Consider the following 25,147-nt stretch of genomic DNA (forward strand, 5'->3'; position numbering starts at 1 on the left):
TTGTGGTGCTTTGTTGTAGTAGCAATAGAAAACGAAGGTGGGGGCCCATTACCTTATGTCTAAATAGTTAAAGCTATAAGTCAAGTCAATTACTTCCTAAGTAAAATGTGTTCTATCTTCCTATGTTAACAAATATTCTTCTTAACCTCTAGGTTTGCAGGTTTGAAACTTGTTGGTGCTCCTCCCAGCACGTGGCTGTGCAGGGAAAGCAGGCCCTCGCCCCGACTCCAGACCCGTGGCCTGACCCACTCTCTCTCCCCTCCACTTCTCACCCATACCAGGAGGGTCCTTCTGCTCGTGCATGAGGGCACCCCAGCCTGCTGTCCAAGGCCCTCTGCAGCTCCTACAAACAGCTTCGTCTCAGGAAGACCCACCCAGGAACCAGGCCTGTGCAGGCCCTGTAGGAGTCTCAGGGCCATTTGGACAGGGAAGTGCAGGGTCCTGGGACCCAAGGCATGGTCTAGCTGGAAGGAAGGGTGCATGCTTGGTGGGCAACAACCCCATGACCTTTCTGTCTCCTCTCCCTGTGGGGAGGGCACAGCTTGAGGAGGATCAGGGTGTCCTCCAAACAGGGGTCCCAAGGCAGTCACCTCTCTTGTCCAGACCTAAGGGTGGTCCTGATCCTCAATAAACCTTTATAAACCCAGAGGAATTAGAAGGATAAGTTGAGGGGCAGCTGAGTTTCGTTGCCACTCAAAAATAATTCATTCTTTTCCCCCAAACAATTCTTTCTGGATTGAAATTTCCTTTACCAACAGAGTAAACCACACTGAACTGAGTCCTGCTGTTTCACATTATAGTTCAAGTCTGTGGTGAGGCCTTGAAAACCAGACGGGTCATGGGAGAGGGGACTGCAGAGTCCACGATCAGGACCAATCCACGAAGGGGGAAGAAGGCAGGACTGGCCTCAACCTGAGGCCAATTGGTCTCAATTGGTCTCGACTTTTCAAGAGCCTGCCTTGTAAAGTAGTGAAGCTCTCATGGAAGGGAGCAGTCAAGAGCAGATCAAATGGCTATTTCTCTGGGTTTCATAGAAGGGATTCCTGCACACAAAGGCACAGGATTCTATGCCCCCTGGAGCGTAACCCCATCAGAAATCCTGTTCTAACAGATCGAGTCCCTACCTCCACCCCTTTCCCGTGTTCTGGGCTCTCCTCTGTTACGAAAGATGTCTGGGCTGACATTATTCTATATATGCCGTCGCCTGACAGAGCCCAGAGATCTCCACCCCAGAAGGTGTTGATGAGGACGTGCAATGGCTCAAAGTGGCGATGTGGAGATGCACTTGGCAGAATCGGGAACTGTTCCGAGTGCAGAGCCTGAGTGCCTTAAGAGCCTGGTGTGGACGCTGCAGCCAGACCCGGCAGGGCCGGTGGGGTGAGATATCCTTGGAGACACTCATCCTGCACGCTGAGAGAGGACCGGTCTCCAGTTAACCCAGGGTCGCAGCCCAGGCTCAGGCTGGGTCCTAGAAGGTCAGGTCCAGAGCCCTTTGCCGGCGAGCACAGTGCAGCTGAGAATGGGGGAGGACTGGGCCACGGGCGCCTGTCCAGTTAGCGCCAGAGTTCTTAGCAGGGCTGTGGGCCCCTGAAGATCCGGCTGGCCAGCCTCTCTGACTGCACAGAGGCTCTCAGCCATGTGGCCTCCTCTGTGGCCTCTGAGAGGACCCTGCTTACTCAGCCCCATAGTCCGCAGTGCTGTCTCCCAACAAGGAGCTGCCGGAAGGGAAAGGGACTTACCAAACATCACAGAGCTCGTCAGTGGCCAAGCCGGATGTGACTCCAGCATCCACCCCACTGCACAGGCCTGCAGGTGACAGGGTTTCATAGCAGTTCAGGGATGGGACCCGGGCTCCAGCACCCATGGGTTGCTTCCTCTTGCTAGAGGGGCAGCTGTGCTTACTGTAGAGGACAGGGTCGGCGCTTGCTCGTTCATTAAAGGGCTTCTCATTTGCTCCCAGGAACCAAGCACTGTGATGAGTCCAGGGGTACGGCTCCTGGGGCAGGGCCGGGTGTCTCAGGGCTGCAGACGCCTCTTGCCTCCCGGACGCCTCCATCTCCCACCAGACTCCCTGGCTGGGACAGACACACACAGAGGTGCAAAGTGTGTGCACAGATGCGCTCAAACCCATGCACGTGGACACACCTGCCCCGGAAGCTCACAGGCAGGGAACCTGGTCCCATTATGAGTGTGTGTGTGCGCGCGTGCGTGCGCAGGCTCTGAGGTGTCTCTCCCCACGGGGGATCCTTTGTCCTTGGCTCCCTGGAGCTAGCCCTGTTATCTGAGTCACAAAGGCTTACTACAAAAGCCCTGTGTTCTCTGTGCTTCCAACCAGACAGATTTCAGACAGGGCCGCTGCATGGTATTGGCCTCAGATGAACAAAAGGGGCTTCACATTCTGATCCCACCACTGCAAACGTCCTGTGGCCCTCGGCCCTGCAGAGGCCTGGCTGGCCTGGGATGGTACCTGGAGGAACATTAGCGCAAACTAAAGTTTACTTATGGGATGTACAGGAAGTCACATTTCTTGCACACCTGAGGCTGCAGAATGGAATCCATATCTGTCACACATGCGCAAACTGATTACTGATGAGGAGGGGAAAGCAGGTGGAGAGAGGGAAGCAAGAGCACAGGCCCAGAGAGGAGCTGCTGGGTGCTGGGCTGGCACAGGGAATTGCACTGGGGCGAGAGGGAGAGAGAGACAGAGAGAATGCCCACAGGCCAGCCGCCCTGCCCGCCTGAGAGATTTCCACCTCAGCCTGGCAGACACGTGTCCTCAGCTATGGATGTCTGCCTGATCTTGCTGTCACTGATCTTGCCATGGCCACTGCTCTTTGTCAAGACACCTGATGTTCTTGGGCTAAAATTCCATTCACATTTCTAGGTAGCCCCATCTCTGCCCAAAACTCAGATCACAAAGCCATAGCCACACACACTGGAGAACCCATGAGCTCCCACCCTGGAGAGAGACAGGTTTAGTGGGGATCCTTGGGCCCTGGCTGGGGCAGGGGGAACAGGTACCAGGAACTCCACTCTAGATGCCCAAGACCCCAGGGCCTGACTCTCAGGCCCTCTGTACCATCCCGGGCAGAGGCTCTATCAGGACAAGCTCTTCTCTTGTCCATTGTCTTAGAGTTTAACGAGGGTTTGTGTGTCACCATATCATTCAGTCCTGCCAGCTCCCCTTGGAGGTAGGTACAGTGAATTTCTCTGAGGAGCAAGGTGAGGCTCAGGGTCACACCATATATCTGTGGTCCCGGCATGATTTGAACTCTGGCCCTCCATGTTCTTCCTTTAATACCTTTAATACCACCATCAAGAGGGATTACATATCATATTTCAGTCTGGCTTCTACCCCCATTATTCAACCAAATAAAGCCTTCCTAAGGTCCTGGGTGAGCTCTGTGGTGCTGAATACACTGACTCACGTGGCCTTCGTTTGGTTGGCCTCTCAGCTATGAGACACTCTTGGCCACTTCCTTCTCCTTGAAACACTCATCTTTGGCTTCCATGGCACCACACTTGGGCTGGTTTTTCTCCATTTCCTCCCCTCCCTGATCTATTCTCTGCCTTTTCCTGCCCTGCTCCGGCCCCATGGTCTGCATCCCCCTGGCTGCCTTGCCCTCTGACTCTGGCTGGGTTTGGTCAAGAAGAGAGAGGCACCAGTAGATTGGAGACTGGGAGGAAGAGAGGTCCAGCATTTGCTGCCAACTCCCTCCCTATGCATCTGAGTTCTGGTGGTGGTTGCATCCCTGAGGCCACAACTCCACCCTCACTGGGCTCCAGGAACACTCCCTGCTCCTTGCTCCTTCAGGCCCAGGGATGCCAACAACTCCCTCTGTTGCTGGTCCCTCTGTATGTCCTCACTCCTGCGGTTTCCCTTAACGTTGCCCATGCCTCTATGCATAGTCCTTCATTAAACTCTCTGTCATTAGACTCATTGAGTGTGCCATCTCTTTTCTGCAGGGACCCTGAATGGTACAACAGTCCCAATTTTCCTTCTACTTCTCTGGCCATTCCTGCTCTGCCCTCTTTTAAGGCCCACACCCTTTCTCTGGCTATTAGACTCTGATGATTCTCAAGGCTTGGCCCAAGATACTCTTCTTTTGTCTTTCTATACCATCAACCTGGGGAATCTCATCTGCTCCCAGTGCTGCAATTGCCACCCACCCAGATGACTCGTCAAGGACCCTCTCCAGTCCAGGCTCTTCTGAGCTCCAGCCTGGATAATCCAACTGCCTCCTTGACGTTTCCCCTTGCCTCTCCCCGAGGCATCTCCAACCCAACGTCTTCCAGCCTTCCCTTTCTTAATGAACGATGCCACCATTGACCTAGTTGTGCAAGCTGGCAACTCAGAGGTCACCCTTGACTCCTCCTTCTCACACCCCTCCCACACCTAATCCGTCATCACGTTCTGTCCACCTCTCTCCACCTCCACAGGCACCTGGTCCAGGCAACATCCAAGTCTGTCTTGGTGTTTGCTCCACCCACACTCTTGTTGCCTCTTCTCACTTTTGGCAGCTGCTCTTTGCAGTGTAGTCAGAGAGACCTTCTTACAAGGCAGATTTTGTCACCCCACCCCACTGCTTAAAACCTTTAGTGGCTCCTGGGGGCCCTTCGGTCTTGCATGGTCCTACTCACTGGGCACCCTCCCTCCACAGTGGCATCTTCATGAGTCATTCTTTGCCCCCATCCTCTTCAATTTTTTACCTTCTCCTCATCCTAAAGCTCTCATCTCAGTGGCCACAGTTTCAATCAGCTTCTCTGATCTCCCTGACCAGCCAAATTCCTATTGTGCTGGGCACCTCTCCTGTGCCACTTACTGCAGTCTCAGTTTTATACCTATTTGTATGTTTTATAAATATCTGTTTCCCCACCTATCTTAAGCCCATGAGGGTGGAGGCCACCTGCCCATCTGTCTTGTTATTCACCTGTGTATCCCCATCACCTAGTCCAGTGCCTGGCGCATAGTGGGAACTCAGTATGTGTTGAATGAACGAATGGATAGATGAATGAAAGAAAGCACAGGGGAGTAAAGGGCCAGTTCTACTAAGGCTTCCTTTAAGAGGTGTTCTTTAGGGGCCAGCCCCGTGGCGCAGGGGTTAAGGGCACACTTTCCGTTTTGGTGGCCCGGGGTTCTCAGATTCGGATCCCAGGTGTGGACATGGCACCTCTTGTCAAGCCATGTGGTGGTAGGCTTCCCGCATATAAAGTAGAGGAAGATGGGCATGGATGTTAGCTCAGGGCCAGCCTTCCTCAGCAAAAAGAGGAGGATTGGCAGCAGTTAGCTCAGGGCTAATCTTCCTGAATAAAAAAAAAAAAAAAAGAAAGAGGTGTTTTTTGCACTGTACTGGGCTTTGGAGGATGTATAGGAGTTTTCCATTTGGAGAAGAAGGAAAGGATGTTCTTGTAGAGAAAGACCCTAAGTCATTGGTTGTGCAAGGAAATTTGGTCGGAATTACTTTAGGCAGCGGAACATCTGAGTTTGTCATGACAGATATTTAAATTCACTTTCCTGGTAGATCTTCCAATGCTACAGCCTGGCTCCTAGTGACTCCTCACAAACAGCTCCTTTCTAAGACACCTGTCATGGAATGGAGTCCCATCCTCAGGGTCCTCTGGTCTCAGCTCTGAGCCAGAGAAGGAGGCTCTGCATTGAGACCCCTGGGTCAACCGTGCATGTGTGCCTCCCGCGTATCCATCCTCCCTTCTTGCTGCAGCAGTCTTATGTCAGTGTCTTCCTTTCCCCCATATCTGTTGGCCAGATGTGGAGGGGCTTCACCCCCATTGCAGGGGTGGCCACACGGCCCAGGCCAAAGCCAATCGGTGCGTCTCACTCCCCTGGCCTTAGTAATTAGTTTGAGGTGGACACATGACATAAGCTGTTTGATCAGCGATAAGTCCAGGATGTTTTCAGGAGCTACTGCCAAAGACTCTTGCTTTTTCCCCTGGGACTTGAACCTGATAAGATGTGAGGCTGAGCTGAGAGGCCAGTTTAACCATCTGGAGGGAAAGAGACAGCCAGGAGCCATCATATGAACAAGAAACCCACCCAGGAAAGCAGAGCCAAGAAATGGAGAGAAACCAGTCCTGTCGACATCCTTGGACTTCTGGATCCAGCAGTACCCGAAGTCCTCTCTACCTCTAAACTTTTTAATTACGTGAACCATTAAATCTCTGTGTTACTTATGCCAATTTGAGTTGGAGTTTTCATCACTTGAACACAACAGAGTCCTCCTTGAAACAATCTCTATCTGTCCTCTCAGCAGGCTGATGCCCCCAGAAGCCCCCCAAAGTCTCACGGGAAGGTGTCAGGCAAGGTCCTCACCTGGAATCAGTCTGCTTTGTTTCCTCTTTGCCTCTAATTTGCTGTGTGACCTCAGGTAGGGCCCTTCCCTGGGCCTCAGTTTCCTGATCTGTGAAATAACTGAGCCCCTGCTCTGGGATCTGTGGTACCCTGTGCTTTTTCTTCCAGGGCCTCGTCATTGTTTTCTATTTAATTATTGGAGCCCCCCTGGCAACCTGTGGACAGTCAGGCAGAGCCATGGTTGTAGGAAGGGAGGGATGGACCATGCCTTTGGGCTCTGAGTCCTCTAAGGTTTGCAGGCCTGTCTGCTCTCAAGAGCTCCTAAGCTGCCTGCCTGCCAGGGGCAAAACCACCCCTGCACACCATCCCATGCTGCACTGGGGGCAGGAGCTGCAGGGCCTGGGGAAGGAGAAGGTTGCAGAAGTCTTAAGTGTTCGCCAGGCCCCTGCGGTCTCAGCCTGGAAATACTGAGGCAGAAGTTTCCTCAGGTTAGAACATCCCTCCTAAGGCTAGCTCAGAGGGCCCTGAAAAGTGCTGGAACTCCACACACCCCTCTCCTGCCACAGCAGGCATCAAGTCTCCTTCTTGAGAGGCACCGGAAAGTGACAGAGGGACAGATGCCAAGCTCAGCCTCTCCCCCACCCCATCACGCCTGGCTCTCTTGACACATTTTAGGAATGAGCTGCAGTGGCAGGTGGCAAGGGGACCTTCCTGGAAGGCAGCCTGGGGCCCTGGTGCTCAGCTGAGCCTGCACACTCTTCCTCAGCTGCCCCGCCTGCCAGTTACCCTGTCGAGCTTCACGAACGCTGCAATTTGTGAAATCGAAATGTCCTTCGTATTTGCATCTGGCAGGATGGGAGCAGGGAGCAGAGGAAGGGGTAGGTGGAGGCTAAAGGCTTCCGGCTGGTTCCTGGGCCTGCAGTGGAGATGCTAAATGCCACGGGTCCCTCCTGCCCACCCAACTCCAAGAACAGGGAGCGTCCATGGACCAGGAGGCTCCTCCCAGGGACGGAGGCAGGGGGTGGACACGGGTGAGGAAGGGGGCCGAGGAGCACAGGCTGCAGAGATGGGATGGCAGTGGGAGGAGGCGCCGCACGACAGGAGCTGTTAGAACCACCTCCTCACCGGCCTGGCTTGCTGCCCTCCAGCCATCTCACGTGGCCGGCCAGAGGCAAATTCAGTCCTGACGCTCCCTTTGTCTTAGACCAAGTTTCCCAAAGCAGACCCTGTGATGAGAGGTTGTGTGCAAGAGATTTATCAAGGGAGCGCTTCCAGAGAAACCAGCAAAGGACAGGGAAGAAGACACGTAAGAGGAGGGCAAGGTGCTGGGTGAGGCTGCGCTCAGGCCTAACCCTGTGGGACTCCGGAGGGTCACTCGCACGCCAGGCCAGGGCGCTGGGCTTCCCCACTGCTGCCAACACTGGCCAAGGTCCTGGGGAACGATGGGAGGGAGTGGGACACAAGCTCCCACGTACTTCAGGCTCTGGGCAAGTGAAAAAGCAGCTCCAGCAGCCGGGGACAGAGCTCAGAAGGATGTGACAGTTACGGGCTTGGTGGGACTAGTAACCCGCTAGAATGGCAAGGAGGCAGCCTGGGTCTGAGGCCAAAAGGTAGACCAAGAATTTGAGTACAAGAGTCTTGTCTCCTGTGACCAAAGGTGCTGGAAGGAAGAGCTCAGCGCTGGCTGGGGGAGGGAGGCAAGGGAGAAGGGCCCGGGCCCCCCAGGGACGGAGGGAGAAGCTGGCCAAGTGGGGGCAGGGCGAAAGGGCCCAAGTAATACCCAGAGGAACCAGGAAAGTCACACGATTCTGTGGTGTCCCCTGAGCCTGCTGGGGACCTGTTGGTGGAGCTTGTACCCTGAACAACGAGGCCCTCTGCATTTCTGGAAACACTGAAACTGGTGCCAGGAAGGACCACAGAGGCCTCTTGGAGGGAGCAAGTCCAGGGACGACCAGATGGCGCGGTGCCGGGACATCAGCCTCAGGGTCAGCTCTAGGGAACGGCTTTTCTCAGTGACCCAAGGTTGGCCTGGTCACAAGCTGATGGCACAGGGCTGAGGCACCCAGGGAATCCACTAGGGGGCAGGGTGGCTCTGAAGACTGTGCAAAGGGCCGGAGGTGAGGAAAAACCTGGGTGATTTTGGGTTTTCATCAGTTCCATCAAAGAGTGGCAAGAGGTGAGAGAAAACATGGGGGGGTGGTGGTGGGACCTGCCTGCCTTGGACCCTGTCCAGAGTGGCTGCTCAGGACTCGTGGACTCAGTCCAGCTTTGGAGGGGGATTCGATTCTGCTCATCACTCCATGGCCTCTCTCTGCACTTGCTAATGACACTTGTCCTGCCCTGGGTTCCAAGCCCTGCTTCTCAGACCAGACTGCCCAGGTTCGAATCTCGGCCCGCTTCCTTGGGCAGTTTCCTCGTCTCTCTGAGATGGGCGAGCATAGGTTTGCAGGTTTGCTCTGAGGACAGCGGCAGGTGTACAGAAAGCACACAGATGCATTTTTAACCAGCCCAGCAGGGTTGTTGTGAGGCCTGGAGACAATGGCCTTGAGGGGATTTGTGGATCCTAAGGAGCTGGGCCAGCAGTCACTATTGTTGGTCTAGCCTTGGACTCTGTGGCTGAGAATGGGGCCTATAGGTTGGTTCCCAGTCAGGAAGTCTGAGCTAAAACACTCCAGAAAGCAGAAGAAAACACACACACACACACACACACACACACACACATCCCCTCCCCGCCCTGGGCACTCGTCAGGGCCCCACTGCGGACCTGCTGCATCAGGAGCTCCGGGGGTGAGGCCCAGCCATCAGGGTTTCAGTGAGCCCTCCCAGGGAGATTCTGATGCTTCCTCTAGGTTGAGACCCCTGAGCAGGACAGGTGGACTTCCTGGTCCTGGCCTCATGCCTAGCGGCTGTTCCCTGTTCCCCAGCATGAGGCCTGTCACCCTTGCGGTGGTTGCTGAGAGCTTTCTGTTCTCTGGGTGGAGCAGGAATTGGCCCTGTGGGCGCCACCTCCTGTCTCTGCCTGATATTGCAGGCATTCTTCACCTGGACCCATGTTCTGTCCTGGAAATGAACAGACTCAAATGGCCACATATTTGCATAATGGCTCTCCTGTCCCCTTTGCTAGCCTCAATTAATTGTTTTGGAATACTATTTCCCAACCCATTGCCCAGAACAGGGGTTCTTTACTCTGTGGGTCTCAGAATCCCCTGGGCAGCCTGCAGATGCCCCCCCCCCCACCCCTTCCTGCTTCCAGAATCCTGGGGAGTAGCTGGAAGTGCGTTTGCAGTTTCCATAAAATTGACACCAGGCCAGGTCTAGGCCAGTGAAGGGGTGTGGGGTGGCGGGTGCAGGGCTGTGGTCTGACTGAGTTGAGGCAGCAACCCTACAGAAGCCTGCAGGCACTGGGGGTGTTGGGGCCGCTCAGAGAGTGGGGGCTCCCTGGGCTGGAGACAGGAAGGTGATGGAGGGAAGTGAGAGAAATTGGGTGCTTGGGGACTGGCCCTGTGGCTAAGTGGTTAAGTTCGCGCGATCTGCTTCGGCAGCCCAGGGTTTCACCAGTTTGGATCTTGGGCGTCGACCTGGCACCGCTCATCAGGCCATGCTGAGGCGGCGTCCCACACGCCACAACCAGAAGAACCTACAACTGGGATATACAACTATGTACTGGGTGTCTTTGGGGAGAAACAAAAAAGATTGGCAACAGATGTTAGCTCAGGTGCCGACCTTAAAAAATAAATAAATAAAAAATTGGGTACTGGTACTTGGAGCATCCTCCGGTGGTTGCCCGGGACAGACCCCAAAGAGCGGGAGTTTCCTAAGCGCCGTGCACAAGGTTTCCCATTTGATTCTCCCGTCACCCCCGGGGTAGGGTGGCTAGGGATTTATCTCAGATTTCACAGAGGTAAGTGCTTGTCTGTAATCACACCACTGGTCAGAATTAAGCACAGCCTGGTCCTGTCCCAAGCCTGTGGCTTCAGCACCGGCTTGTACTTCCTTCTCCCGGGAGAGAACATCAAGGACACAGCTCAGTGCCGGCAGAGCGAGCCTGCAGAAAAAGCCAGATTGGCAAACAACCCCTTCCAGTGTCACTTTACAGCGGGAAAGCTGACACTGAGGTTGAGCTGTCTGCACCTGCAGGTGCCGGGCCCTCCGCCCTGGAATGAGAGCTCGAGGACTCGCTCCCTGTGGGTGGTGAGACTGCTCAGCAGGCTAACAGAGTCCAGGAGACTCTGACTTTGGGGATTGCGAGGAGGGCGGTGGGTACCTCCAGCCTGTGAGGAGCATCCAGGACTCCTGCAGCCTGGAGGCAAGAGAAGAGAGACACTGCACCCAAGAGGCTGGACTTTGTACTAAAAGCTCACAGGGAAAAAGCCTGGCTGGTGGGCAGGAGCTGGCCAGCCTGCGGCCTGTGCCGCCCTCTGCTGGTCACTGGTGGTACTGGCCACAGCTGGGGCCGTGTGGGCCTCAGGCCGGGGCCCCAGGGCGAATTCTCTGAGCCCTGACTCTGGCCACTTCCATCCCGGCTCAAGCACGCCCACATGAGCTATGTCCAAGGCCCGGGTTCCATCTTGTTCTCCGAGTGATGGAATGACGGTCATTCTCCTTCCTCGTCAACCCAGGTCCCTGGAGTTGCTCCTCCTGTCAACTGGGGACGGCAAAGATAGTGGCTTCCTGCCTGTACTTCTGTGGTGCACATCCTACTTGAACCAGAATTCTGGGATCTCCTAAAACTGTCCATCCTGGCCTCCTAGGAGGGCTTGATAGCACCCAGGATGCCCCTGATTTGGGCCCTGGGGAAAGCCCCAGGGGCCTGCTCACTTCAGCCCCTGGGATAATATTAACAGTCACTGAGCACTGACTATATTCAGGCGCTTTTCTAAAGAGAATGATATACATATATTCATATACTTAGTTCTCACAACAAACTTGTGAAGGCAGGACTAATATTACCCCCATACTATAGAAGACAAAAACTGAGATGCGAAAAAACTCCACCAACAGCTTGAGGTCCCACAGCCAGCAAGCAGCAGAGCAGGATTTGAACCCAGGATTTGGACCGAGGATTTGGTTTCTCAGTCTTTGCTCTTAAGCATGGCACTGCCCTGCTCAAGGTGGGCATAATCCAGAGGCCCCTCTGTGGCCAGACCCAAGAAGGCAGCCCAAGGCAACCATCCAGGCTGGGGAATGAGAGCTGAAGTGAGCAGAGGCACCTCTGGATGGATGGAGATGCAGAAGTCAGAGGAATGAGTATGATGTCTGTAGCCAGATGGGCCTGGAGAGGGTCCCAGAGCTGCTCTTGATGAGCTGGGAGACTCTGGGCAAATTGGTGCCCTGCTCTGAGCTCAATTTTTTCATCTGTAAAATAGTAATAACATTCCCTTCTCTGAGGGTTTTGGTAAATGTTAAATGGAATAATGTGAAGCATTTAGCAGAGTGCATGGCACACAGTAAGCTCTCAACACAGGTGGTTTCCTTTCTTCCTTTGGAATTGGAGGTAGACTGCCAAGCCATCAGAAGGAGGCAGGGGTGGTAACGATGATAGTGATGACTCTACCTTATAACCACTAACGGCTATCGTCAGTGAGTGTATGAGCTTTGGACTTACTTTTGCTCCATATCAATGGTTCATCCATGAAACTTTTAAAAACACGGGTCCCTGGGTCCCACTGATTTAATTGGATGGGCACAGTATTACGTCATGCTGCTTTCTTCTATGGCTCCCCCAAGTGGTTCAAATTATGCATCTGAGATTAAGAGCCACTGAGAACATTTTCCTCCTGCCTGCTCTTCTCCCATTTAATGCTCACTTACCATTCACGTCTCAGCTCAGATGTCACCTCTTTAAAGAACATTGCTTGACTGCTGAGACCAGGCCCATTTTTTCTATTTGATAGTATCATAAATCCCCATTCCTTTCCTTCAGAGAGAATTTATTTCATTTATGCTTATTTGTGTGGCCATTTCAATAATGTCTGTCTCCCTCACTAGACTGTTTTCCCATCTGTGAAATGGGGAGATTAATTCCCACCTCACAGGGTTGTTGTGAAGATCTAATGACAAAATGCAGGTAAAGAGCCCGAAGTCTAGGTGGCCCCTATGAATGGGGGCTCACTGCACGTTATCCAGGGGTCCCTTGGGGTAATGCTTTGCCATCTTCTAATTTCCAAAAATGAACACTTGCCAGCTTCAGAGCATCGACCTGGCCCACATCTCTCTGGGTTTAGGCCACCAGGTGGTCCTCATGTCACCTGAACTCCCCTGATGATACAAGCTCATATCATAGCTCCCTCAGCCATGAAATTCCATAAGTAACTGAGCCCTCAAGTGCCAGCTCTGAACTACTATTCTCATTTTGTGTGCCCAGCTGGTCTGTCTTTTTAATAATCAGATTATTCACTCGACAAATATTTAACGAGGGCCCAGTTAGGTGCCAGGCCCCACTCCAAATGCTTCACACATAGGATCACATTTCAGCAGTTTTGCTGTTTAAACAAAGCCAGTCCCCCTGCTTCCGGCTGAAACCTGAAATAAATGTCTGCAGGCACAGGAGGTGACGTAACGAGCGCAGGGAGGGTTTGGGGATGTGGGAAGGGTGGCCGTTGGCTGCTGGAAGCCCAGGCCTTATTGAAAGATCCCACTATTCAGCTCCATCTACACAAGCCCAGAACCACCAGTTAGATTGCCCTACTTTTAAAGAGAAACCAGCAGCCTGCATTTTTGTTTGAAAACCTTAGCTTTTAAAAAAATGGGTCAATTTGAAAAAAAAGAAGACAAAACACTGTTGAGGCCAAACGAAACCCAGCTGTCAGATAGGATCGCCCTTGGGGGGCCTTGGGCCTATGATATCCCGGGCACAGGCAGGGCAGGAGCAGGGGCAGCTTGGGGGGAACGGGAGAAAAAAGAGACTGATCTCCATCCGTCCAGCAAGGTGCTGAGCATGCGGCTCCTGCAGGGCAGCTGGCAGAGGCTTGGTGGGGGGACGCTAATTTCACCTGCCACCTTGACTGGCTGGGGTGCTCAGATCGCTGGTAAACATTATTTCCAGGTGTGTCTGTGAGAGAATTTCTAGAAGAGATGAGCATTTGTATTGGTAGACTGACTCAGGAAGATGCCTTCACCAGTGCGGGTGGGCATCATCCAGTCTGTTGAGGGCCTGAATAGGACAAAAAGGCAGAGAAAGGGCGAATTCGCTCTTTTCTCGAATGGGGACTTCTATCTTCCCCTGCCCTGAGACACGGACGCTCCTAGTTCTGGAGCCTTCAAACTCTGACCGAATTACACCCCCGGTTTTCCTGTTTCTCCAGCCTGCAGATATGCAAGATGATGGGAATTCTTGGCCTCCGTCATCACGTGAGCTGATTTCTTATAAGCCTGCTCTTATAGATCTCCATGTGTATCCTACTGGCTCTTTTCCTCTGGAGAACCTGACTAACCAGTGGGAATGCCTGGCCCCAGTGCACGAGGTCCCAGGAGGCCAGTTTCAGCAGAGCCTCGGTGCCCCGCTGACCCCAAACAGCAGAGCCGTGGCTCCCAGGCCCCGGGGGCTGGGACAGCGGGGATCTTGGTGGTGGGCAGGAGGTGTACGGACTGCCGCCCTCTGCCTGTTTTCCCAGCACCACCTAAGTCTCCCAGACTCTTATGAGATGCTACAGAAGACGCAGTGCAAATGCGAGGGAGGAGAGCCCACACCTGCAGGGTCGCATACTTGGTTTTGAGAACAAAAGACCAGCGAGCAGATGGATGACAGACAAACAGACGCGCATTTCTTCCACCGCTGAATTCTGGGTGATTCGTGCACATTCCTCGCTGCTCCACAGACAGCGGTGGGTCGAGCAAAGGAAGGAGATGCCGCACCGCAAGGCTGCAGGCAGCGCTCGGCCTGGGAGGAGGAGCAGCCAGACCGCCTGGTTTCTGCCGAGCTTGTAAACTCCAGGTCGCTTAGATTCACGACCCAATTGCCTGTAAAATGAGGCCGCTGTCGGCAGGTCCCGTAATTGGAATCCATTTCTCTAACTCGGAGCCGAGGCTGACCTGCTCGCCAGCAGCTGTTCAGGGAGAGAGAGGGAGAGTCTGCCCGCAGGGGGCGGGACTCGCAGGCTCGCAGCCCTCCCGCCCCTCCCTCCAGCGGCCGGATCCGCCCCTGTGTTTTCAGCTTGAAGACGAGAGGGCAGTGAGCAAATTCCGGGCGCCAGGAGGCAGGCTGGCCCTGTTCCTTTTGGGACTTGTGAAGACGACTGTTCAAGGGAGGGCTGAGGTCCAGTACGAACAGGACCACGCAGGGCAGCCGTCCTCGCTGCAGCTGCCATTTTCTGGGTCTCTTGTCATGAACTAGGAAACTGCACATCGTCTCACATAAGCCCTGCGACAACTCTTTTCCAGCTCCGTCCTTCACTGGTCCCTGGAAAGGGAAGGGGGCTCCCAAAGCGAGCCTTTGGTTTAGGCAGCATTTACTGAGGGCTTGCTTTAGGCTCAGGACTACAAAGGTGCTTGCCTTACAACTTTCCAGTCCTCAGGTAGACACGAGTATTTAGGAAAGTCACCAAGTACCAAATAATGCTGAGTGCTGCATTAGCCATACACAGTATGACAGGAGCCCAGGAAGTAACATAATCTCATTCAGGTAGAATTATTGCCAGAGAGGGGACAAATGAACTGGGCTTTGAAGGGTGTGTAGGAGTTTGCCAACTAGAGAAAGTAGAAGGGAGTGCTGGGCAAATAGAACAACTTGAATAAAAACATAGAAGCATTGGGGGTATAACAAGCACTTCAGTGTGCTATTACCTCGGGTATAAGAATATATGTGCTGGAGGGAGAAGAATAAGGAAGACAGATGAGGCTGGAGTTGGACAGTAATGAGCCTCTGATGGCACGCCATGAAGGTGGATTTTATCCTATAGGCACTGGGGACTCACTGCAGGGTTTTAGCAAGGAGAATGACATATCCAGGCCAGCTCTGCGTTTTAGAATGTTCCCTCTGGTGGCCGATGTGGAGAATGGGCTGCTGAGGGAAGATGGATGAGGCAGGACTGGGGCTAGGAGGAGAAGCTACCAGGAAATCACACTGGGTCCAGCGGAAGGAGCCTCCTAGCACTTAAGCTGTCACAGGATGGGAAAGGGCGGTGTCCAGAGGTAACAAGCTCCCCGTCAGTGGAGGGATCCAAGCAAGGGGGAGGCCTCCTTCATTGCCTTCTCATCCTGAGACGCCAGAACTGCATGGACCTGAGAAGGACCTTCGTGGCTGGGGTGCGTAGAGAAGCCCCTCTCTGCTCGCTCCCCACCCACTGCCTTGTCACCAGAGGATGCAACCCCTCGGCTGCCCTGCTGCAGGGAGCTCCCTCAGCAGCCACCCCTGCCCCCTGGAGCCGGCAACCCCGACACTTCCTTTCCCACGCTCCCAGCAGGTGGGCAGCAGCCTAGACTCCAAGTCTGATCAGAGGGAAATCAAGGAGAAGAAATTTTTCCTCCGAGTATAAAGGGGAGAAGTTGCAGGAGATACACGCCTTTCCCCTGCCTGACTGTGGATGGGGCTGGTTGTGAGCCTGTGACGCCAGAGCAGATGCGGCCAGCCTGTGACTATTGACGGGACGGCAGAGTCCTAGCAGCCACCCAGAGCTTGGTGTGATGGACCTGCTGACTCAGTGGCCCTAGAATTGTCCACACCCAGACCCCTGCTCCGTAAGACAATAAATATCGGGGCTTAAGCCGTTTTCAAGTCAGATATTGTGTTCCTTGCTGCTAAATTCAGTCCATCAGGAACACTGTTTTCATCGGAAACAGTACAGAATTGCACACGGGTCCAGGTCTGAAAGCACTGATGAGGCCTGTAGATTTTTTTTTTTTTTAAAGATTTTATTTTTTCCTTTTTCTCCCCAAAGCCCCCCAGAACATAGTTGTGTATTCTTCGTTGTGGGTCCTTCTAGTTGTAGCGTGTGGGACGCTGCCTCAGCGTGGTTTGATGAGCAGTGCCATGTCCGTGCCCAGGATTCGAACCAACGAAACACTGGGCCTCCTGCAGCGGAGTGCACAGACTTAACCACTCGGCCACGGGGCCAGCCCCTGAGGCCTGTAGATTTTGACCTGCATTGTGGTGGAGACTGAAGAGGGCCTTGTCTCCTACAGTCTGCACTTTGGAAAAACACCTTGACCGTTTCTGCCCTTTCTCTCAAGTCAAGTCTTTCCCAGCCTCCTCCTGTTTCTGGATTTCCTTTTCATTCTTTTTTCTTATGCAAGCAATTTAGACTTCTCTCGACTTCTCCACTGAGGAAAACAGAGGTTCTCCCAGGACACACCCATGTCAGAAGGAGGGCACGGGAGGGAACGAGTGGGAAGGGAGCGTCTGAGCGTGGCGTTGAAGTATAAATAGGAGTTCACCAGGTGGAAGCGGGAGGAAGGCATTCTGGAAAGGGGGGGCCCACTTCTAATCTAAGAAGACTCTTTTCTTTCTATCATATGCTGAAACTGCTGACTCTGAAGTCAACAGTCTGCCTCATCGGGGGGGGGGCCTGGGCAGCTGGCCAGCTCCAGAGCTGGGGACTAGAGCAGATGCCACAGGGCATGTGGAGGGAGGAGTCGTCTCTGGGCCATCTGGCCCCAGCAGCCTGGCAGCACCCTCTCCCTGGGGAGGAGGACTGGGGAGGTGGTGGCAGACCCCACGGGCGCAGCCTGAGAACAGCCCTGGGGCCTGCAGCAGGCTGGTGAGGTGGAGCCCAGAGGCCTGGCACAGAGGAGGCTGCTCACGTCCCTGTCTACACTGGCTAGGAGCTCCGGGCCTTGGGAGGAGTTCCCTTCCAGACCCCACAGTAGCTGTGCTTATTGGGGTCCAGGTCTTACCAGATACTGGCTGTGCGAGCCTGAGAAGCCATTTTACCTCTCTGTGCCTTTCTCAAAACTGGGGAGGAAGAATGTCTGCTTCACAGGGGCAGCAGTGAGGATTGAGGGAGGTGGTTGTGGCGATAGCGCTCGTGTCAGACTCAAGAAGAGGGTGGCCGCGAGCTACCAGCGCCACTGCTGTCTTCCTTGCACAGTCTGTGGAGGCCACAGGGAGGCTGTGCGTGGAGGGGCCTGGCTGATCACCCTGACGCACCAGAAATACCTGCCTTGGACGTGCGAACGGGTGACTCTCAGCACCTCCTTAAGGTCATGGCTTGGAGAGCAAGGTGATGCCTCCATCTTCCGGTGAACCCACCCAAGCTCTAGGAGGCCACCACCCGCCCTCCCCCCTCCACTGCCGTGGCAGCAGGAAGTGCAGACCCCGCTGTCCTCTCTCGGCCTCTCCCCTGAGGGGAGCCCTCGTCCTCTCAGCCTGGAGATGGCCCTGCGCTCAGTACAAAGCCTGCTTCCTCCTCGCTGAGGCCACCCCACTCTCTGCCTTCATGCAGGGCAGGCTGGTGGGAGAGACCGGCTCTCAGCTGGACCCTCTACCAACCCCTCCTGGGAGCCGGATGGAAGGAGATGCATCCTCAGGAGCGCTCGTGGCTCCTGCAGTGGGAATCAGGTGAGTGTGAAATGCTCCTTCGGGTAAATCAGGCTGCATGGACACTACCTGCTGTGCATTGAGCACCTGCACGCACAGGTGCTGTGTGAGTCTCTGTGCATACTGCCACCCATCCTCACAACGACTCTGGGGTCGAAGCAGTTAACAGTTCCATTTCAGAGATTGTACAACTGAGCCTGAGAGCGCTAATTGGCCTGACTTTGTGACCCGGGTCCATGCCCTTTACTCTGTCCCGCTATCAGCTGCCAGTGGGAGGCACAGCAAGAGAAAGTCAGGCTTCCAAATGAGCTGGAGAATGGAACAAACAAGACATGTGTTTTGTTTTGTTTTGTTTTTTAAAGATTTTGTTTTTTCCTTTTTCTCCCCAAAGCCCCCCGGTACATGGTTGTATATTCTTCGTTGTGGGTCCTTCTAGTTGTGGCATGTGGGATGCTGCCTCAGCGTGGTTTGATGGGCAGTGCCATGTCCGCGCCCAGGATTCAAACCAACGAAACACTGGGCCGCCTGCAGCGGGGAGCGCGAACTTAACCACTCTGCCATGGGGCCAGCCCCACAAGACGCGTGTTTTAACATGGTTGGTCTGGGACAGAGCAGCTGCCCCATTGGGCTGAGGCACCTGATAATGTTAAAAAACTGTGTGTGCGTGTGCGTGTGCCTGTGTGTGTGTGGGGGGGGTGCCTTTTCAGTCACACAGCATTAACAAACACCTCCTCAGGAGTGCTTGCCAGCCCCTGGGGACACAGAGACCAGAGATGGACAAGAACAATTTCCCCCACCTCCCCCCCCCGCCCCCACCCCGGCTGCAGCTCTGCAGCAGAGTCAGAGCAAGAGAGAGGAGCCGCCCAGATGTTTTAAGGAGGAAGGGACTTGCTGAAGGAAGTCGGGGGCCTATGAAAGAACTGGAAGGGCCGGAGAAACGGTTCCAGGGATGACCCCTGGACGCTGCAGAGCTGACCTGCCAGGGGGCCCTGCTCTGAGGCTGCGGCTGAGATTGCTGAGCCCAGGAGCGCGCTGTTGGGGCTGTGGTGCAGGAACTAGGAGCTGCCCCTGCTGCTGCCGCCAGCACAGCAAGCTTCTCTGGCAGCCGGGAAGCTGCAGGACAGACAGTGGACCGGCGCCTCGGGATACCTGTGTCTCCAGGCCTCGCCTACCACAGAAAGCTCCAAGAGGAGTGGGAAGATGGCTTCCGCCCTCGGAATCTTGCTCGAGCTCATCTGATGGACATCCAGAGTCCTCACTCCCAAGGTCTGGGACCGGCTGTGGGCCCCCACTGCAGAGGAAGGGGCATGCCTGGGAGGGAGGGCGGAGTGTGAGCCAACTCAGGGACGTGGCTGAGTCCCTCTCCAGCCAAAATGGGGCGTGGATTCAGGGACACTGGTGCCCCTCCTTCCTGTGCATACAGGGAACCCCAAAGGGCCTCCCAGATTTTCTTCACCAGCTCTCTGCCTTGCCCCATGACCAACATCACCTGCATGGCTGGGATACCTGGAGAGAGGCCAGTTCAGCCCTGCAGGGAGCGTGGGGCCTGGAGGCGACGGCTGGTTTTCAGAATGAGGTTCTCACTGTCTCGGGGCCGGGCTAGGATTAGCCCAGTCTAGACGCAGGGGAAATGGATATGGCAGGTGAATGTGTTTATTCGACTAATATATATTGGGCACCTGCTACGTTCCAGACATTCTTCTAGGGCTGAAGAAACAGGGGTGAACATCTCTCGTGGAGCTTACATTCTAGTGAAGCAGAAAATAGTAAGCAAGTCAGGAAATTGAGAAAGTCATGAGTGCTGTGAAGAAAATGAACAGAGCTGTGGAATGGAAAGGGTCCAGGGTGAGGGGGGTGCAGCTTTCAATGGAGGGCGCAGTGAGGGCCTTTCTGGGGAGGTGACTTTGAGCTTGGGTCTGAATGACAGATTAGAATCAGCCGTGGGAAGATCCGGGGGAAGAGGTTTCTAGTATGTGCAAAGGTCCTGAGGCAGGCATGAGCCTAGTATGTCTGAGGGACAGAAAGAGCCAGGGTGTCCCGACACAGGATAGCGGTAGAGAAGAACAAGCAAATGTCAGCAGAGCTTGTATCATACTGGGCCTTGAGGACCATGGGAGGAGGCTGGGCTTTGTTCCAAGGGTGAGAGGAAGCCATTGGAGGCTTTAACATAGGAGAATGGCATGATCTGATTTATGCTTTTAGAAGCTGACTCAGGCTGCTGGGTGAATGATGGATTGAAGTGGGCAAGAATGGAGGCAGGGAGGCAAGAAGGAGGCTGTCATAGCCAACAGGTGAGAGATGATGAGCACTTGGACTAGGTTGCTGGCCCAGGAAATGGATCAGAATCTCTCCCCTATCACCCCCCCAGCCCTAACCCAAAGGAGTCCCTGGTTCTTTGAGCCCTGCTCTGGACTTCGTTGGTCTTATCGTTACCAAGAGGTGTGAGGTATGTGGAGTCTGAGGGGTGACGCGCCCTTTGTTTTTAGCCTTGTGTGATACGCTGGGGCTCAGACAGACTGATTTCAAATACAGGCCCTACTACTTACTATGGAAACGTGGAGAGGTCCGTCATTTCCATAGGCCTCAATATCCCCATCTATGAAGTGGGAATAATAATGCCTTCTTGTGGGGAGGATGGACGGTGAACATGCCAGCCCAGTGGTACACCCACAAAGCAGGCCTTCATGCCTGCATTTCATTCCACGTCCCCTCACTCAGGCTCCTGCCACCCAGCACATGGAGAAGGAGGGGACCCAAACGGCCTGGCGGAGAAGCCCGCATAATGCAACTGTCAGCAGCAGAAGGAAAGGCGCCTGGAACCGCTCTGACGGCGGAGATGGCAATGAATGATTTATGTCCAGGGTAATGGTTACATAAGCAGCTGTTACATTCTAAGAGCATCATGCAAACAATATGAAACATTTATTTAAGTGGTTCTACACTATGGGGAATTTGATTTAATCAGCCTTTATTTCTGTTCTCATTAGAATGAAGTCTGGCAACTCTAGTAGAAAGCCCTACCTCCGTTCGGTAGCTTCCAGCTACTGAAAGCAAATATTTCGACTGTGCCACAATTAAACATTTATACAGCACCCGGCTCCCCATCTGGCCTGCGGATGGGAGGGGAGGCGCGGGGAACTCACGCCACGAAAGTCTTGCACAGAATGAAGCAAGAAGCACCCTCACGTCTAATGGAGAGTTAATAAACCACATGAAGAGCCCATTTGCAAGTAAAAACAGTTCACCGATTCCTAAGACTTCTCTGATGTGCTGGGGGCCATAGGTAGCTAATCTGAGCTTTCTCTGGGTGGGCCTTGAATCTCTGCTGTTCCAGGCCAGGTGGGACATTTTGCTTTTGTTTTTATTTCTAAGACCATCACAACTTACAAATCACGGAAGATGCTAAGAGGATCCTCTGAAGATGATGTGATTTATTTAAAATTCCAGCAAGATTTCCGTGAATTATGTTACTAAATTCAGGATAGGGGTTCCCCTGGGGAGAGATTCCGGAGGGGTGCCCGAGGGGTCTTTTACCATAGGGGCGATGCTGTATTTCTTAAGCTGGGTGGTGGCACAGCGATATCTCCTGTAATTCTGCAGATCATTTTGTATGTCTTATAGAGTGTTTAGTACAAATAGAAAAAGAGAAAAAGGAATGCACTGGGTATTGGAGTAAAAAAACTGAAATTCCAGTCTTGGCTATGCCACTGTTTTTGTGAACCTTGGACTTGCCTCCTGCCTTTTCTGGGCCTCAGTTTCCCTATCTATACAAAGGCAGAGGTGGATTAGAGCAGTGTTTCTCGAAGTGTGTTCCCTGGATCACTTCTCAAGTGATGTCCCTTTAAAATAAAGGATTCCAAGTTAGTGAAGTCTGGGAAATGCTGTGTACTCCTTACCCTCTGGGAAAATCATAGAATGGTAGAGGTTCTGAGAAATCCTGTGCAAAGAAGTCTGTTCTGTGAAATATCGAATACCACCATGAGGTACCAGCATTCTGTACAACAGTCTTTGGGACCTGTTATTCTGGATTAGTTCAAAGATCCTTTTAAATTCTAGATTCTTTAAGTTAACAATTCAGGCCAGCTTCCTGTCCCAGGACAGGACAACCTCTAACCATCCCAGGAACAGAGAAACCAGACATCCCGGCTCATCGCTTTCCTCTCGGTGAGCCCCTGAGCATCCTTTCTCTCTGCTCCAAGTCTCTCTGTTCCTGCTCCTGGCCTCACCCCCTCCCGCTGCTGGGAAACTCCTCGTCAGCCATTCGCTGGAATTCCTGGGTGTCTGTCTTTCCTTTCTCCTTGGCTGCCCGCCCTAGGGGTATAAACTGTCCAGGCTGTCCATTGCTTCGTATGAGATGATAAAGCTGAGGACCAGAGAGCCGTTGTGTGACTGAGACGTGGTCACACAGCCAGGGGGTGGCAGGGCTGAGACCAGAACCAAGTTCCCTTCTCACTTCCTCAAATGCTCTGCTTTATATCCACTTTACCTGCCACCTTGTGCTGCCATTTAAGCACGTATGTCATTGCGCACTATCACGATGCTGTTTTTCTTATCGTTTATCTCTGATGGTTTTGCACGTCTCCCCAGGGAAGACTATAATCTCCTTACAGGCGGAAGTCACGTACACATCTTCACAAAACCCAGTGCTTTCCCCAGGACAGCGTGGTGTGGAAATGCTCCCAACGCCAAGTCAGCAAGCGCTTCTCCTGCTGCTTCTACCCCTGCCACGCCAGCTCAGCTCCAACCGCTCCACTCTTGAGTCATGTACTACAGTATTTTGTTCACACAAAGCCATGTTTAAAGCTCCACCTCGACCATAGGGTAATTCGGAAGGCTAGGACCACATCAGCCCTTGTCACGGGCTCTTGATCAATTACCTACAATGGTTAACTGGAATCTTCAAATAACCACACACAATGTGAATGAGAAAGGTACAACTTGGAAGAAACCAAGTTTTTACCTTGGATTAAAAGAGAAGCTGTATAATTTCTAAAGAGAAGCCCTTTACACAATTGTACAGTGAAATTAGGCATGAAAGGGAGGACATCTGCTTTTTTGAAGAATTGTTTGTTTGGTTTTGTTTTCTGTGTAAAGAAGATTTGCCCTGAGCTAACATCTGTTGCCAATCCTCCTCTTTTTCTTTTTTTTTTTGCTTGAGGAAGATTAGCCCTGAGCTAACATCTGTGCCAATCCTCCCCTACTTTGTACATAGGATGCCTCCCCAACATGGCTGATGCGTGGAGTGGGTCCCACCTGGGATCCAAACCTGTGAACCCCGGGCCACGGAAGCGGAGAACTTTAACCACTTGGCCACGGGGCCGGCCCCTTGAAGGATTGTTTTAAACATGCATTCTGGAAAACAATATCATTTTCTGCTAAATCATTACGTGACTAGGAAACAGAAAGGAAGCGTGGCTGAGGGTTGCCGGTAGCGTGGTGGCTTGAGTTCGCTTCATGGCTGCGTATCTGCCCTGGGGCCCCACTCAGCAACGACACCCTCTCCCCTACAAGGTCTCGTTTTTGGGGAGCTAATCACCAGGCCGATTGTGCTGTTACCCTAGATGCACACAGTTTTGTTCTAGATGTTTTTGCAGGCGAGGACCATCCGTCCACTAGATGGCAGTGTGCCTGCGATGCGGTCTCGGGGGCCTGCCCCTCAGGCTGTCCACAGGGTGGCCGCCAGCCACATGTGGCACTGAGCCCTTGAAGGGTGGCTAGTGGGAACTGAGATAGGCTGTAAGGGGAAAATGGCCACCAATCTCAAAGACTTAACAGCAAAAAAAAAAAAAAAGTACAATATCTCGTAAATAATTGTTTTCTGTGGATTACATGTTGAATGATACTATTTTAGATGTAGTGGGTTAAATATAATATTAAAATCAATTTTGTCTGTTTCCATTTACTTTTTAATGTGACTACTAGAAAACTTAAAATTACGTATGTGGTCTCGTTATGTTTCTGTCGGCCAGAGAAGAGAGAGCAACGTGTGTAGGAAGGCGGTGACGGGGCGACGGGGCACCTGGGCGGAGCGGGAGTAACGTCTGTGCCAAGTGGAAGCACGTGGGCTTCGGCAGTGCCCGCCCGGGCTCCAGCTGTGGCTCCCTCGCTTATTTTGGTCTCACGACCTACCCATTTGGCCTCCCCATCTACTAAGGGGCACACAAATGTTCCTTCCTCATACGGATGTTGAAGGGGTGAGCTGTAGGACAGCCATGGGTCATGGTTCACTCAGGCCTGCATCCCAGGGCAATTATTAACAGCCCCCCTTCAGTCAGTCCCTAGTTAAATGAGATCACGCATATTGAGCATCTGGCACACTGTAAATGCACAATTTTATGTATGTAAATAGATCACACAACTCAGATATTTAACACAGTGACTTTCTTTTCTATTATTCCATGTTATTTCTGACTCCAAGTCCCACTTCTGCTTGAAGCAGAAACTCAGCCTAGTCATTTTCAGGTAAATTTGGTTATTTCAGAATTATACTTGAATCCAGAGCTCTGTCTCCTTCCTTCTTCCAGGGGTAGCATCTACGTTGGGGGTGGGGAACTAATGGAGGTGTAGGGCGTCGGGCAGGAGGGGATATTGGCTCTTTACTTGCTTTCTTCACCCAACTTTGTCCCTCCACCTCTCTGGTCCCTTCCTCTATGGCTGATGACGCCATGGTCCTTCTGTCGCCCACAGGTGTGCATCCAACTGTGGAACCCCCAAGCCCCTCTGAGGTCTCTGCCTCCACACCCTCCTGGGGCCTGGCCATGGCTGGCCTTTGCAGAGGTTGGCACTGGAGGCTGCCTCTGTCCTGCCCTCTCTGAGTCTGCTCCCTTCCTTCCATTCATTCAGACAATGACTTTACAGTGTAGAGTGGGAAGATCCGTTCGTTCAGTAACCACCTAGACGGCTCTGACCCAGGTGTTTGGCAGAGCTCGTGGGATACAGAGACAAACAAGAAAGGCTGCCAGCCTCAAGGACAGCACAGTCTTAAGCAAGACACTCACCCGAATCACAAGTGGAAAACGATCACTTCCAGAAAAGATGTGCAAATAGAGGACTGTGGGATGGGAGCGGAGGAGCTGGCTCCTTGTGGGAAGGAAAACCAGGGTCGGGAGACATGTCTGGATGAGTTGATGTTGAACAGTCTTTGAAGAACACCTGGAAGAGTGGAGGGACCGTGACCCAGCAGAGGGCCCAGCACGAGCCAAGGCTTGGGGAGGGGACGGCCTTTTTGTGTAAAGACTTGGTGGTTCAGTTTGACTGAAGGGAAGGCTGTTAACGGTGGGGGGAGGGTGAGAAATCAGGCTGAGGTGTTTGGGTTTGGTCCCGTTAGCGCTGGTTTTTGAATTGGGGAGTGGGTAGGATGGGAACTG

General features: G+C 53.2%; 2 protein-coding genes across 2 annotated transcripts in view; one reads left to right on the top strand and one right to left on the bottom strand.

Moving 5' to 3' along the window:
* The window catches only part of KCNIP1 (potassium voltage-gated channel interacting protein 1), a 344,269-nt gene that overhangs the window by 265,626 nt on the left and 53,496 nt on the right, over positions 1-25,147 (bottom strand). The gene's annotated exons all lie outside the window — the stretch shown is intronic.
* On the top strand, positions 1,256-23,674 carry LOC138917575 (uncharacterized). The gene is made up of 6 exons (XM_070234692.1): positions 1,256-1,372; positions 16,980-17,463; positions 17,686-17,801; positions 18,886-20,642; positions 20,768-21,944; positions 22,368-23,674. Exons 1-4 carry the CDS (start codon positions 1,256-1,258, stop codon positions 19,381-19,383), a joined length of 1,215 nt encoding a protein of 404 aa, XP_070090793.1. The 3' UTR covers positions 19,384-20,642; positions 20,768-21,944; positions 22,368-23,674.

Source organism: Equus caballus, chromosome 14 (genome assembly GCF_041296265.1).
Source record: "Equus caballus isolate H_3958 breed thoroughbred chromosome 14, TB-T2T, whole genome shotgun sequence".
Taxonomy (NCBI): Eukaryota; Metazoa; Chordata; class Mammalia; order Perissodactyla; family Equidae; genus Equus; species Equus caballus.

Bases quoted from the DNA above. Each gene is read 5' to 3' on its own strand.
- LOC138917575 (XM_070234692.1), top strand. From the start codon at position 1,256: ATGGCTCAAAGTGGCGATGTGGAGATGCACTTGGCAGAATCGGGAACT. The intron at 17,464-17,685 runs GTGATGCCTCCA...GCCTTCATGCAG, and splicing joins GTCATGGCTTGGAGAGCAAG to GGCAGGCTGGTGGGAGAGAC. The intron at 17,802-18,885 runs GTGAGTGTGAAA...CTTCTCTGGCAG, and splicing joins GCTCCTGCAGTGGGAATCAG to CCGGGAAGCTGCAGGACAGA.